Source organism: Cephus cinctus, unplaced genomic scaffold (genome assembly GCF_000341935.2).
Source record: "Cephus cinctus unplaced genomic scaffold, Ccin1 Ccin1_scaffold0331, whole genome shotgun sequence".
Lineage (NCBI taxonomy): Eukaryota > Metazoa > Arthropoda > Insecta > Hymenoptera > Cephidae > Cephus > Cephus cinctus.
This window is the reverse complement of record NW_014333028.1, coordinates 442,127-455,570: the sequence shown is the minus strand read 5'-3', so window position 1 is coordinate 455,570 and position 13,444 is coordinate 442,127. Positions and strand designations below refer to the sequence as shown.

The 13,444-nt window shown below is 38.3% G+C and overlaps 2 protein-coding genes across 8 annotated transcripts in view; one reads left to right on the top strand and one right to left on the bottom strand.

The window, feature by feature from the left end:
* Positions 1–27: 27 nt before the first annotated feature.
* LOC107266996 (KICSTOR complex protein kaptin) lies at positions 28–3,534 on the bottom strand. Of its 6 annotated transcripts, XM_015738145.2 has the most exons (9): positions 2,575–2,612; positions 2,387–2,485; positions 1,888–2,098; positions 1,531–1,796; positions 1,290–1,456; positions 1,038–1,222; positions 858–933; positions 422–713; positions 28–332 (listed from the first exon to the last, which is right to left on the bottom strand). In XM_015738145.2, the coding sequence occupies exons 3-9, from the start codon at positions 2,087–2,089 to the stop codon at positions 258–260; spliced, it is 1,263 nt and encodes a 420-aa protein (XP_015593631.1). In that variant the 5' UTR covers positions 2,090–2,098; positions 2,387–2,485; positions 2,575–2,612; the 3' UTR covers positions 28–257. The 6 variants fall into 6 exon arrangements, with proteins under 6 accessions (XP_015593631.1, XP_015593635.1, XP_015593634.1 ...); XM_015738149.2 differs by lacking the exons at positions 2,387–2,485; positions 2,575–2,612 and adding an exon at positions 3,353–3,534; XM_015738148.2 differs by lacking the exon at positions 2,387–2,485 and having other exon boundaries at positions 2,575–2,640.
* The window catches only part of LOC107266994 (E3 ubiquitin-protein ligase AMFR), a 14,045-nt gene continuing 3,291 nt past the window's right edge, over positions 2,691–13,444 (top strand). Inside the window, exons 1-4 of one of the 2 annotated variants that reach the window (XM_015738133.2) lie at positions 2,691–3,328; positions 4,836–5,231; positions 10,497–10,754; positions 12,266–12,421. In XM_015738133.2, the coding sequence (XP_015593619.1) occupies positions 4,971–5,231; positions 10,497–10,754; positions 12,266–12,421 (675 nt within the window). In that variant the 5' untranslated portion in view covers positions 2,691–3,328; positions 4,836–4,970. The remainder of the gene's footprint in view (positions 3,329–4,835; positions 5,232–10,496; positions 10,755–12,265; positions 12,422–13,444) is intronic. The other variant, XM_025084224.1, reaches the window with a different exon arrangement.

The window sequence follows — 13,444 nt, the reverse complement described above, 5'->3', positions numbered from 1 at the left end:
TTATTAGGGCCATCGACAAGACGAGAATTAAAAGATTGACTAGGTTTTATTATCAACTTGTATTAATGATTTACAGTTTTGGTTGATCAGATTGATTATAAAAATGGCAATTCCATGGTATACTCGGCAATGTAAATATTATTTTTCGAATAAATTCAGTGAGAACGTCTTTAACATGCTATAGATGAAATATATTAATGAATATTATTTGTTACATCTATCATTACTTTATATTTATATAAAAAGTTATTGTTTCTTCAGTGCTCACTTCTCGTTGCCATTATTTTTCTCAAACGCTCTACCCATTTTCTTTTAACGTCCCTTGGATCGTGCTGTAGAGACAAACAGTTTTAAGACATTCTGCCAATGCGTAATAAAAGACTGTCTAATTAAAAGTATTAACATAGAATGAAATAATGACCTGTAAAATATGAACGCCACGTTGTGTTAAAACAACAAGTTCCTTCATTCCATCGCCAGTCAAATCCATGTAACAAATCGAATGTACAGGAGCTTCGAATAATCGTTTCTCAGTCAAATCCCAATTGCCGTCATTTAATGTATATACTAAAATTTCTTGGCCATATGTACCTAACAGTATCTCATTACGACCATCCATGTTTATATCTGCTATGCAAGAACATACAACACAGTCAGACAATTCGCTACCAGCTAAAGTCACATCTTCGCTCACACCACGATGCAAAATATTCCTAATAGTTAAGAGAGAGAAATTAATTGTTTAATTCTTAAGTTTTCAGGTATAAAGGAATAAATGTTTTTTTACTCATAAATCTTATTTCAACGAATGATAGTTATTTAATAAGATTATATTGAGTAGATAGAAGTAAACTCACATGAAAACAACCGAAGGATTCACTGAATTGACGAGGAGAATGTTTAAGATAGGCTCCTTCTCATCGTCAACACTATCTATAAATAATTTAAATGAATGTACGTTGGAATGAGGTAAATATTATGGTACAGGACGAGAAAAATGAAAAGTTGGAAAGTGACAATTTGTTAATTAGAATTACCAATATCTTTGTCTTCGGAATTAAAAAATGCAGGCTTTGACACAGTATTTTCATGTGGAAATATCTTCACACTGGATATAGGATTATCATATCTTAGTACCCAACTTTCAATTACTTTTAACTCTTCTACATTCATTATTGCAATCTTGACTAATCCACACTCACAACCCACTACAGTTATTCTCCTATACATAAAACGTAATTAAGTTATAGACTGTATTATAGTGGAACGATCGAATATAAAATATTAACCTTGTAAAATTCTTGTAATAGTATATGTCGATGCACAATGCAATTGCTAGCAGGTTGCTCAGTTCTGGAAAGTAATTTTCAATAGCTGATTCAGCGTATCCATGACTTCCTCTATCTTCGCGAATCATATGTACTTCAAAATCGCTTCCAGACAATAACCAAACAATCTGAATAAAAGAAGCAACATCTACTTTAAAATAATGCAAATATTCTTTCACTAACATATTTCTTCAGATCTCACCTCATTGGATAAATCTTTGTGCGGTATTACTGTATGATATAATTGGTAAGGTGTGTATGATAATTCAACCATAAGACAATTTTGCGCAATTGCTTCTATGGAACTACTCTCGTCACCTTCCCCATCACCCTCCCCTTCAGTGTAAATATTTAAATATCTCTCCACCGAAGTCTCTCCGCTAGGTTTCAAGATAGTTATTCCTATTACAAATTCATTTCCAGTTTCAGACTTATTATATGCATCAATTGCAACAATTTCTGCTCCGCCTAATATATGCCAAAGAAAAAAAATGTATTTGCTATTAAATTGAACTCGAAACTTAGGAATATTGAAAGCTGCTATAATGAATATACAAACTAGGAATGTATGTGAAGAGTAACTCCTTGACCAACGGTCTCAGACTTTGCTTTGGAGTACGATGATACTCGCAGGTGTATATCTTTCTCTTCAACGATGCAACCAATACTTTGTTACAATTATTAGAACATAATTTAGTCATCGAGTAAATGTTCCCTTGCGATGCTAAGGAAAACCAGTGTGCATCTATAACGTTTTCCATGGTCCCAAGCTGTTGGCATAAAATACATAACAGTAACCATTACTAAATATAAAGAAAAAAAAAATGTACATCCAATTCTGATGCAAGACATTAACAATAAAAAAACCCAGTCATCTATTAAAATACATGAAGTCCAATAACTACCCAACAGTGTTCACCTTAATTAGAAAATAAACGGAAGGTCAAGACTATACAACGCCCACGCTATTATAAAAATAGTTATCAAAACGAGCAAACATATAAATATTGTCAAGGGGCCAAAAGTAGAAAGAAATCAATGCGGAAATTGGCACCGACCTTACAATAGCAATGGCAAGCATACCACTTGCTACAATCCTAAAATAGAAGACTCATGATAAACAAGAACTCAATAATGTCACTCGATTTCAGACGGCCCTGTGAAAAAACTAATTTTAATACTTTTAATTTGTTAGAAAAAAAGCCCATAAAAATACACTGTAATAAAGAAAAATCAAAATACATACTGATCCAGATCAAGCGGCGCTAGTAGTAAGCGGCAGCCACTTTTTCTTCCGTATTGAGGTATCTACAATACCGACCGAGTACGTCAATGTTTTCCAATATCGCGACAGTCACGCAGTTGTAAACGCATCGCGGTGGCGTATCGTCGCTTTCAAAGCCACACCGTCTGTTACAGTCAGTTCATTCTAGTTGATTCGTGCCGCGAGTGTGTCTCGAGGACGGGTGAGAAAAATCGTTTTCACCGAGCGTCAAGACGACGTTAAAATTCGAAGGAACGTAAAAAACCGTGTTAGAAAATCATTCGATCTTGATCGTGCCTGATAAAGTAAAACGGAAATTCCCATAAGGATGGGTATCAAATCCATGAGGGTCGTGCTTTGCTGATTCCGTGAGAACGTCGCGAAATGCGCCTGAGTCGTCGCCGGTGTCGTTAGAAAAAAATATTTTAAAAAATCAGCGACAAGCGCCACGTTATAAATAAAACTCCCTGGCGACTAGAAATTTTTGGCAGTGCTGCTAAACATCCCAACGACCAGAGACAATTCACGTACGTGACGCGACGCGTCGCGTCCGTTATATATTTTTTTCGACTTGTGTAAAAGTGCATGAAGAAGAGTGATCGTCGAGAGCGTTGACGAATCTGTGAGGAATTGTGACAACACGTTCGATTGGAAGCCACGAATTCGAGCTTGGTATTACAAATTGGAAGAGAGGTTAAGGAACTGCTGTCAGCGATACCAATAAGAAGTAACTACGGTAAGGCACTTTTTTTTTTCTTACCTTTGAAAGTTCACTCGAATATCACGTCATGCGAATATTACGGATATATTGTCTGTCTCTGCAGTGTAATTACGAGGGCTATTGTTTTGCAAGACTATCGTTTGGTATTTGTTAGACCCAATTCAAATACCTTCGTTGTAGACCACGAATGTCAGAAACGTCTTGGCGACTGTCAGGAGACTTTACGGCGACGATTTCGCTCGCCAAGATTGACTTGTCGCATCCGCATCGCGTCTCACCTTGAAAATTCCCTATTGAGAGACACTGCGTCGATTTCTTACGTGTATTTCATGTATTTGATTGTAACAACTGTTTTTGGCATTTTATAGACATCTTTTTTGAAACGTTAAATGTCTGCTGCACGCTAAAGTGTTGTCATTCCTTCTTGACAGAGTTAACCATACATCATAAGTTATTATTTTGTATCCAACAATCTCACGTGTCGCGCGATCCAATTGTAATCTATAAAAACATATAAATAAGAATTTCCATAAAGTTTCGATGTACTTATGCAATCTCCATATGGCATTAGTCCACAGAACATAATATATTAAGAAAAAATTATGCATGTCACAATTTTTTATACGCAATCGACTGTAGATTATTGTACGTAATTATCTTTGATATTTGTACAATAAGAGAAGGTGGAACGCTCAATGGTACAATGGAAACTGTCAGATACGTTAAGATATTTGGCCTGATTTGTGCAACAGCATAAGCTGCAGCTGCTGTTGCGCAATCGTGTGAAATTATACAATTTTTGGTTGGGTCGGTAATACAGCAATTTTAAGATACAATATCGTACACGTCGCTGAAATGAAATTTAAACTGTCTAGTCGGACTAAACTAATTCCACGTTATAACTGTATTTTCTCGCGTTAATTATTTGACACGTACCTGTAACCTGTAATCTCAATTAAAGACGTATATTTATCATCCACTATGCCTATACGAAGGCTCTGCTCGTTCTCTTACGTGGCTCTAGAAATTGTCCGGACGATCGATGTGGCGTAGAACTGTCGTATTTGATACACATCGTTTACTGCCTACAATACCTGTTCAATATATCACAACTGTTTCTCATGCTGAGTGTAATTGTTTCTTTTTATAATTCACTGTGCACCCTCCCTTTTTTCAATCAATTGCCACTTTTTAAAATCATTTATCAACTGCCACGTCCCATAACGTAAAACATGGTTTATGGTGAAAAAAAAAGGTTTGACAGGTTCCTAGCTGTCAGAATAATAAATAAATAAATCAGCACGCTGACGATCCAATCATTATTGTCATTTTGTAATTAGGAGAATCAATTTCAGGCCTAATTCAATTGTTCGACATTGATGCTTTTAATTATTAATTTATCAGTGATATCACTGCACGCGCAGTACCGAGGAATTCGATTGATACCATTTCTTGTACGAATGTTGATCTTACAAAAAATCCATATTCTAACTTTGTTAATATTTACCTTATCTGTTTACAGAAAATTATTAAGCTGCACGCAGGCGTGTGGAGTGCCCGAAGCGGGAAATCGCTTCGTCCGACATAAGTAAACGAAGGAAGGAGTGGTATTAATAATCGAAAGGTGTGACGTAAATTTGCCAAAATTGAGCGGAATATGCCGATGGTCTTTCTGGACCGCTTGCCGGTCCCGAGTATACGTGTTTACACCACGATAAGCATTGCCATCTTATCGTGTTCGGTGTACTATGCCGCGCAAATCGTCAAAGATCCTGCCTGGCGTACTAATCAAACGGAAATCGCCGTCGGTGACGGCAACAACGTCACGGGAAATGGCATCGCAAACGACTCCAGGACGATCGGCGTCCATCTTGAAGAACTTCTGGCCTGTATGGTACAGGAACCAGGATGCATTTGGGTGAGATTATAATTTCAATTTTTAGTATCACTCAACAATGATTAACCCCCTGACCGAAGTCGTAGACGTCAATTTGAATTTCAAAGCGAAGGAAATATTTAAAATCCAGCATGAATCTCACGTTTTCTATACAATTTTGCTTTACGTTGCTTTAAAAGTCATGACTTGTGCTGTACTTGGTAAGACATTAGTTTAATATTATAACGACAGTTATTTCTAATTCAACCATTACAACCGACCATTGTTATCCAAATTTAGTTAAAAATAAACGCGGACTCGGTCAGGGGTTAATTAACAGTCGAAAGTCATTGGACTTTTCTAAAAGATTACACGACAGTCTAAATCGGTGGAGGCTAATAATTTCACTGAACAATTTTACTCTTCCTACACAACCTTGCGATACACCAAAAACTCATCTTTATGTTCTGTCAACTGGATTTGATATATGACGTCACATATTGAATCATTGGCTCGCGCAATTCGCTTGGTGAACTTTCTTCCTTTTACATTTACAATAGTCGTAACTGTTAAAAAATAATTTTCTTATCGGTCGGCTCTTATCAATTCTATCGATCGTTTACTGATAACCTATATTTATATATACATAGGTTATCAGTGAGAAATCAATATAATTGATAAGAGCTGATCGATTAGAAAAAATATATATACTTTTAAAAAAAAATTTTTTTTCTTCCATCGCTCAACCACATTTCTCGCGTTTCTATTTTTTTTCTTTCGTTTTTAACGAAACGGTCGTTATTCTGACTTTACTTGCCGCGACACAGAACAAGGATTTGTCGCTGAAAAGATCGCATTATTTCCATTCGTCCCGAGACGTTGCGTCATGCGCAACAACCTCTGGGCTACGTAATGTCTCTTACGTCTTCCGCGCTCTATTCCACTTGCACTCGCGAAATATTCATGACACCGTGAAACTGTCGCTTATTATTTATTATCATTCCCGTTTACCTGGAATAGTTAAAATAATTTTTGTTCGTCCGAGCACTCCTTAACTGTTAAATTAACGCGAGTAAAATTTATACCCACCTTTTTTCAATGTTTATATTGAATAAATTTATCTTCTCATTTACCCTCGCTCGAGTGGCATTTCGCATTATAAAAAAATGTCAAATTCTCAAAAAAAAAGAAATTTGCCGAGATTTATCGGGAAAAACGATTTTCTTTTATTTCCCAGCACGGTACTATGCCTATCTGCAATATATACGTATATATAGTCAGACACGTAATGATGCATAACGAACCGGAATGCCGGTCTGCACTGCAGATATACACGAAATCGCATACTTTTTTTTTTTCAGTCCAAAATTTAGGCACCCAAATAATTAGCCGTTAAACCCTCGTTTTTATTTCGCGCGACTCCCGAAACTCCGGACTCCAGCCGAATCCAGTGCAATTAATTCCACTGATTGCTCAATGCCAACCAGATTGAATCATCGAAAGCCTATGCCATCGTGAACGGGCGTAGCCTTTGATAATTTTCGGCATCGGTTTTTATCCTGGAATCGAAAATAAAAAATGATAAGTTTTGTCAACGCAGCGAAAAATATATGAAAAATTATTAATCCTGTCAAAGTAAAAAATATTTTTTTAATTACCGATAGTCTCCCATACCAGTCAGTTGGGTATGTTGTATGTCAGTAATGAAATAATAATAATAATAGAAATGAAATTTTTACCGGTTCGTTAGTCAAAGTCGAAAATATTAAATTTTCGACGCTCGAAGCGCAGTGCTTCGCGTTTGCACGTGCGGCCCGTGCGCGCATGCGCACTGTTACTTTACGTATTGTGCGTTCACGTATAACGTGCAGCTGCGCCGATAAGTACCTTGGAAAATATGAAATTAAGAATAAGCAAGCCCCCGCAACCTAACCTGTACCAGCGGTAAGCAAATGCATGCACGCGAGACTCCAGTGTTGCAGCTGCGAGGTAACGGTGGGAACGTAATTCTTTTTTTTTTCTTTTCAGTATGAAAAAAAATAATAACCACAGTGGTTCCGTTCACAATGAGATGATGTTGCATAACGTCGCGCACAATTAATGCACCAGCAGCCACTTATGAATTTTCATGCACGCGTCCCACGGGCGAAGCGAAAAATCTGACACGTGTACGGGCCTTAATTTTGCGAAAAACCGGAAGTCACGTGCACTGCAATTTTACGCGGTTCTGCCGGCGGCCTTAATACTGTCTTCGATCATTGTTAGTCGAACTTTGCAACAATCGAACCTTCTTTTACGTCATCCGCAGCGCTGGTCTCTGTACGCCGTTAAATTGGACGTTCAAATTTGCCGCCTTTTTGCAGCTACCGTACACGTGCTTAATTCTGTACGTTTTATCGTACGCGTAGCTGAATACGACCTTGTAAATGATTATAATCATTTTTTTTTTTATAAAAATTTTTTCGTTCGGGTTTATATGAAAGTCAGGATTGCATTATGCAATAAATTGAAGTTATCAGTCAAATTGGATTTTTTGATAATTTTACGTCTGATTAAAAATTTTTTTTTTCATTTATTCGATCGCAACGATCGATAACGGTAGTAAATTTAATCGTATCGCTCGAATCAATGGAATTTCGTTTTTTTTTTGTTTTTTTTTCTTATCTTTTTTCTCGTATACGTTGTTCGTGGTATTTTGGGATTTCACGTAAATTGTTTTCTCGGACCTTTTTGTTTTCCTCGTACGACAAATGTGTTATTGGATCCACATTTATCATTCGTTATCTTCTTATTAGTCGCGTGTTAACACGTGCATATGTATATATAGATATATATGCGATACAGGCTGAATATTAAAATATTATTACGTAACGTCGGCTTACAATTAGACGCGACTATTAGAACGTTTTAATCGTGAAACTCTAATTATCATACATCGCGTATATGAATTTCGCGAATCGTCAGATTTTCATATTTTACGACGACGCGTTACTGCTTTATTCATTTATGGATAAAATATTCTAATGTCCTCTTATGCAATTGACGTGTTAATTAATACAAATTATTATATATCAACGGCTCGTTATCCCGTTAATTTATCGCGCGAAGGTCGCTCGCTGGAAATTCATTTCGTTGGTATACAATTTATTATGTTAACGAGCGTTGGGTATATTTTTTAATAAAAAAAAAATTTGTCGAAAAATGGAAAAACGAAATTCCAATCAATAGGAATCAGCGACCTACTTAACATTGATAATTGCGAATTGATTCGTTGATTGCGCCGAGGCGCGAAATATATAAAAATTGAGGGGCTAATTGGGCGATTGTTATTATTATACTGTACCTTGCGAATCCATTAAACTGTATAATTGGATGCGCTTGATTAATTTCTCTTACAGATACTATACGTTCATCGGGATCCATTGATCGCAAATTGGATTAATTATATGAGAATGACAAAAAAGAAAATAGGCAAAAAAGAGAGTATATTAAATTTACATAATTTATTGAAATAAAATCGATATTTTTTTTGGAATTCATACACGTTCGACCGGCGACTGAGAAGTGAGGTTTAAAAAAAAATCCAAATTTAACTTGATTCATTATCAATCGTACGTAAGCGCTTTGAGCTGTGTTAGAAAAAAATTTTTGAATTTTTTTTTTTTTTTTCCAAAATCATACCTCTACTTCCGGTCGATCGACGAAAGCCACGACTCCCGGCTCCACTGACTTTATCGGCCAATAAGTTCTGCTTAAGCACACGAGGGGTGAGGCTCTTACCGTTAAGTCGGCTACGAACGATTCCTAAGGCCGTCGTTATTGCAATCCTCGACTGATATATACGGGGTGTCGAGTAAGTCCGAAAATTTTTTATTTTTTTTTTTTTTTTCCAAAATCATACCTCTACTTCCGGTCGATCGACGAAAGCCACGACTCCCGGCTCCACTGACTTTATCGGCCAATAAGTTCTGCTTAAGCACACGAGGGGTGAGGCTCTTACCGTTAAGTCGGCTACGAACGATTCCTAAGGCCGTCGTTATTGCAATCCTCGACTGATATATACGGGGTGTCGAGTAAGTCCGCGAGTGCGTCGGGAAAGTGAAAATAATCCTTGAATACGTATAAGCAAGGCATGAAGGGACAGGGGGTAGACGTGACTGTAATAACTTTGCATTGATTAATAATAATAACAATAGTTGCACGAATTGGCACTGCAAGTTTACAAAGTCGCCACCCCGTTAGAACATACTTAAAATAATATATTCGCGTATATGTATATACATAATTTGTGGTACCGTAAGAACCTAAAATCAATATAAATATTTATCGGATTGACAATGATACACCTACTACCGGGTAAACCCAAATTTCCAAATCAAATTGCAGAATCCAACGTATGCCCGTAGATACGCCAATTATTTACGTCTTTCAACTCCCTCAAGCCTCGTTCACACGACGTACACTCAATCGAACGTTTCTTGTATACAGGGTGTCCCAAAATTACCAGACCAACGGGGTATGGCGGTGCTCGGGAGGCACCACTGATCACGAAAATGACCTTCCTTTTGTCCGGAAGGTCGTAGCTTTTAAATGGGAGCAGATCAAAGTTGACCAATCAGAGCGTGACGTCACGAGAAACGTAGGCACCTACGAACTCTGACTTATCTTCCCTCGCTTTTCTTTCTCGGTGGCTTGATTCTTCTTTCCAATAGGCATGTCTTCGGCTGACGTCATCCCGCCCGAAGCCACTGAAAAACAAAAGCGAGGGAAGAAAACTCAGAGTTCGTAGGTGTCTACGTTTCTCTTGACGCCTCCCTCTGATTGGTCAACTTTGACCTGCTCCCATTTAAAAACTATGACCTTCCGCACAAAAGGAAGGTCATTTTCGTGATCAGTGGTGCCTCCCGAACACCGCCATACCCCGTTGGTCAGGTAATTTTGGGACACCCTGTATAGGTGAAAGAAAAATGTTGTTATTGCAACTTCAATGCCCCCCATATACATACGTACATATATATATATATATATATATATATATATATATAAAACACCATAAATTTACTTGAATCTCCACGTCACCAGTTAATCATAAACGGACTAATGAATCTTTCATACGATTTGCTATCGACTCCGTGTAGCAACTGAGTGCACGATTACCCAGCGACAGGATTTTCCAAGCCTCCTGTACGTCGTCACGTACGCCATTAGAACGTATAAAGATAAGCGCGATAGATCAATAAGAATTTCCCATTGGCAATTAATGCCAACGTTAAATGCATCGAATAAAACCTGTTTCACCTTTTACAGACCCTCATCAACATGGCGTACTGCGTCCTTATTCTCCTGGGCAAGTCGATCCAAAAGCTGGTGTTCGGCGAGCTTCGCGTATCCGAGCGGCAGCACCTGAAGGACAAGTTTTGGAATTTCGTCTTCTACAAGTTCATATTCGTATTTGGCGTTCTGAACGTTCAGTACATGGACGAGGTGATCCTCTGGTGCGCCTGGTTCACGGCTCTGGGTTTTCTCAGTCTCCTGAGTCAGCTGTGCAAGGACCGTTTTGAATATGTGAGTACCCCCCTTATATCTTTCAAAAATTACATATGCATATACACATATACTTAGTCCTATCCATGGATAATTTTTTCCCAAAATTTTTATCCGATAAAAAAAAATATCAACACTCATTTGTACACGTTACACGGTATACCCAGTGTGTCAATTAGTAGATTAGCCTCAATTACAAATTAACGGGATCGATCAGCATTGCTACGTGACTGTCAGCACCGAATCCACCCTGCTTTTGAAACACCAGGTATAACAGTTACCTGTTGACACGATCGCGACTACAGACAAATCCGGTGGCGTTCGTATGTCGAAGGTGTCATTGCGCAATACGACCTTGGCATTGGGACGACTGGCATTGACGTTGATAAGGATTTATTAATGATAGCCCACGTGCTCGACGTATTTATAATTAATTCGATGCAATCGCTTCGATTTCGAGTTGGACCAATTTCACAAGGTCAAGGCCAACGACTCGACGTACGGGGTCAATTTAATCCGTGAATTATTACATTGTCCTCTCTCGCTCGAAGTATCGTAAATTATCATTGCATTGATTCGGCAAATCCACCCTGTCCCTGTCGGGACCTGGTACACTGATGCACCACGGGAACTTTGAGGTTATTGTCGCCCGGCGAATATCAAGATTCGCGAAACCCCGTTGACTCAATGCAATGAAGGTAACGGGGTTGCAGGTACGTAGGGAGGCTGACCTATCACGTACGCTTATGACACACGTTACGCGTATGCCATGGAAATGCACTATAGAGTTATACACGTGTATCGTGGTAAATGCTAATTTCATCTCGTAACCCCATTTTCTCATAACCCGAAATCGATCGTCGCCGGACACGTCACTTTCATCGATCCCTATAACTTTTAATCGTACCACCCGTTTGTTATCGTTATTTTATCGTCGCTGTAATATATCAATTGATCGTAGTTTTCGTTACTTGCGCACGCCATCTTTGATACCACGGCAAACGGTACGTAAGTAAGTCTTACGTGCCGTAGCTCCGACTCGCCTACATAGAAAGGCTCCTTTTATCCTTTAATACGTCATACGGACGTTTTTCGACTGTCCTCGTACACGTGTCCGATAGATCGAACCGAATCGATTGATTTTTTACACTCGTAAGATTGTACTCGGGATACTCGTAGTATGTGTATATAGCATATGTAGATGCAGTGCCTTTCAAAAATAGTCATCGATATACTGTCTGCGATGTCGTTATTATTTTTTGTGAAATTATTTGAAAAATTAAAAAAAAAAATTTTTTGAATTTTATTAACAATTTTACGTTAACGATCGTTTGAGATAAGAGAGCGCGATCGGCAGTGTCGATTTTACTGGTCAAGTGCCGAGTGGTTGGATGATTTTACGTTAACGATCGTTTGAGATAAGAGAGCGCGATCGGCAGTGTCGATTTTACTGGTCAAGTGCCGAGTGGTTGGATGATTGGGATTTTGAAAAAAAAAAAAAATTTTTTTTTTTTTTTTTTTTTTGATTACAGCTATCATTCTCGCCCACCACACCGGGATGGAGTCACGCTCGTCTTCTTGGGCTTCTGGCGGCTATCCTGGCGCTGTCCTTGTTCATGCTGCTCCTGTGCGCCGCTGCGGCCTTCTTTTTCGTGTCCTTCAATACTTTCGCGTTCATGGCGGCCGAGGTGAGCTTTTCTTTATTATTATTTGCTGTTGTTATTATCTAACCTCATTTCGATTAAAGTACAGATGTTCGTCATCGAGGCTGGCACGACGGGTCGGTTCTAGACGTTACGCGACCGTCACTCGTTACCTTACTTTGGTCTTGTTACGCGAGAAATTATTTATTTTTTTTTTTTGACGGCGACCCTGAATCTTAATCGCGCGATGGAAATTCACCTTGTCGTCCTTCGTCGTTAAACTTCAACGTTTACGAGTTTGGTGTACACCAATTTTTTTTTCCTTTTTTTTTTTTTTCTTAATCTCGAATTCGAGGTCTTGGCAAATTAGGGATCGAGTGGCGGCTGCGTGTCATTCATGTTTTTATTATACGTTCGGATTGTTTTTTTTTTCGATTTCTTTTTTTTTTTTTTCGTTGCGCGTGGTCACGCTTAGTTTGTATACATATGTATGGTTGTGTCAATTTTCGTTATAACGTTTAAAGCTGCTTTAATGTCTGCCGTAACGGTATTTCGTTTACGGGTCGGCGAACACGGAACCCCTACTTCCGGTCATCGTGCCAAGGATAAGTTAGATCTTTCTTTGTTTATTTTTTTTTTCGATTTTGTCGTGTTCGAAATTCAGAGGCGCGGTTCCAATTTTTTTTTTTTTTTTTCAAAAATCCTTCGCGATATTATTCTGGCTAAGTCATTTCGGGATCTCGATCGGAGCCGTAGATGTCGTATCCAGCTGGGTTTGGTTATTGCGAAAACTGTAATGGCGATAATGAGTAATTTGTGAAAAAAAAAGAAAAAAAAAATTTCGTACACTATCGATTTCTTTCGGTGAAATTTTGTATCGAAATCCGATTCGATTCGGTTTACCAGTCGCGTTTTACTGCACGCTTTTGCAACAGGGAGCTGGGACAATGATTTTTCATTTGGGAATACCTAAACGGGCGGTGAGCGGGAATTTCGAAAATTTGACAAATTTTAAGTGCTTGTCGCTGTACGGTAAGATTTTGAAAATTTAATCTGTCTTTTGACGCC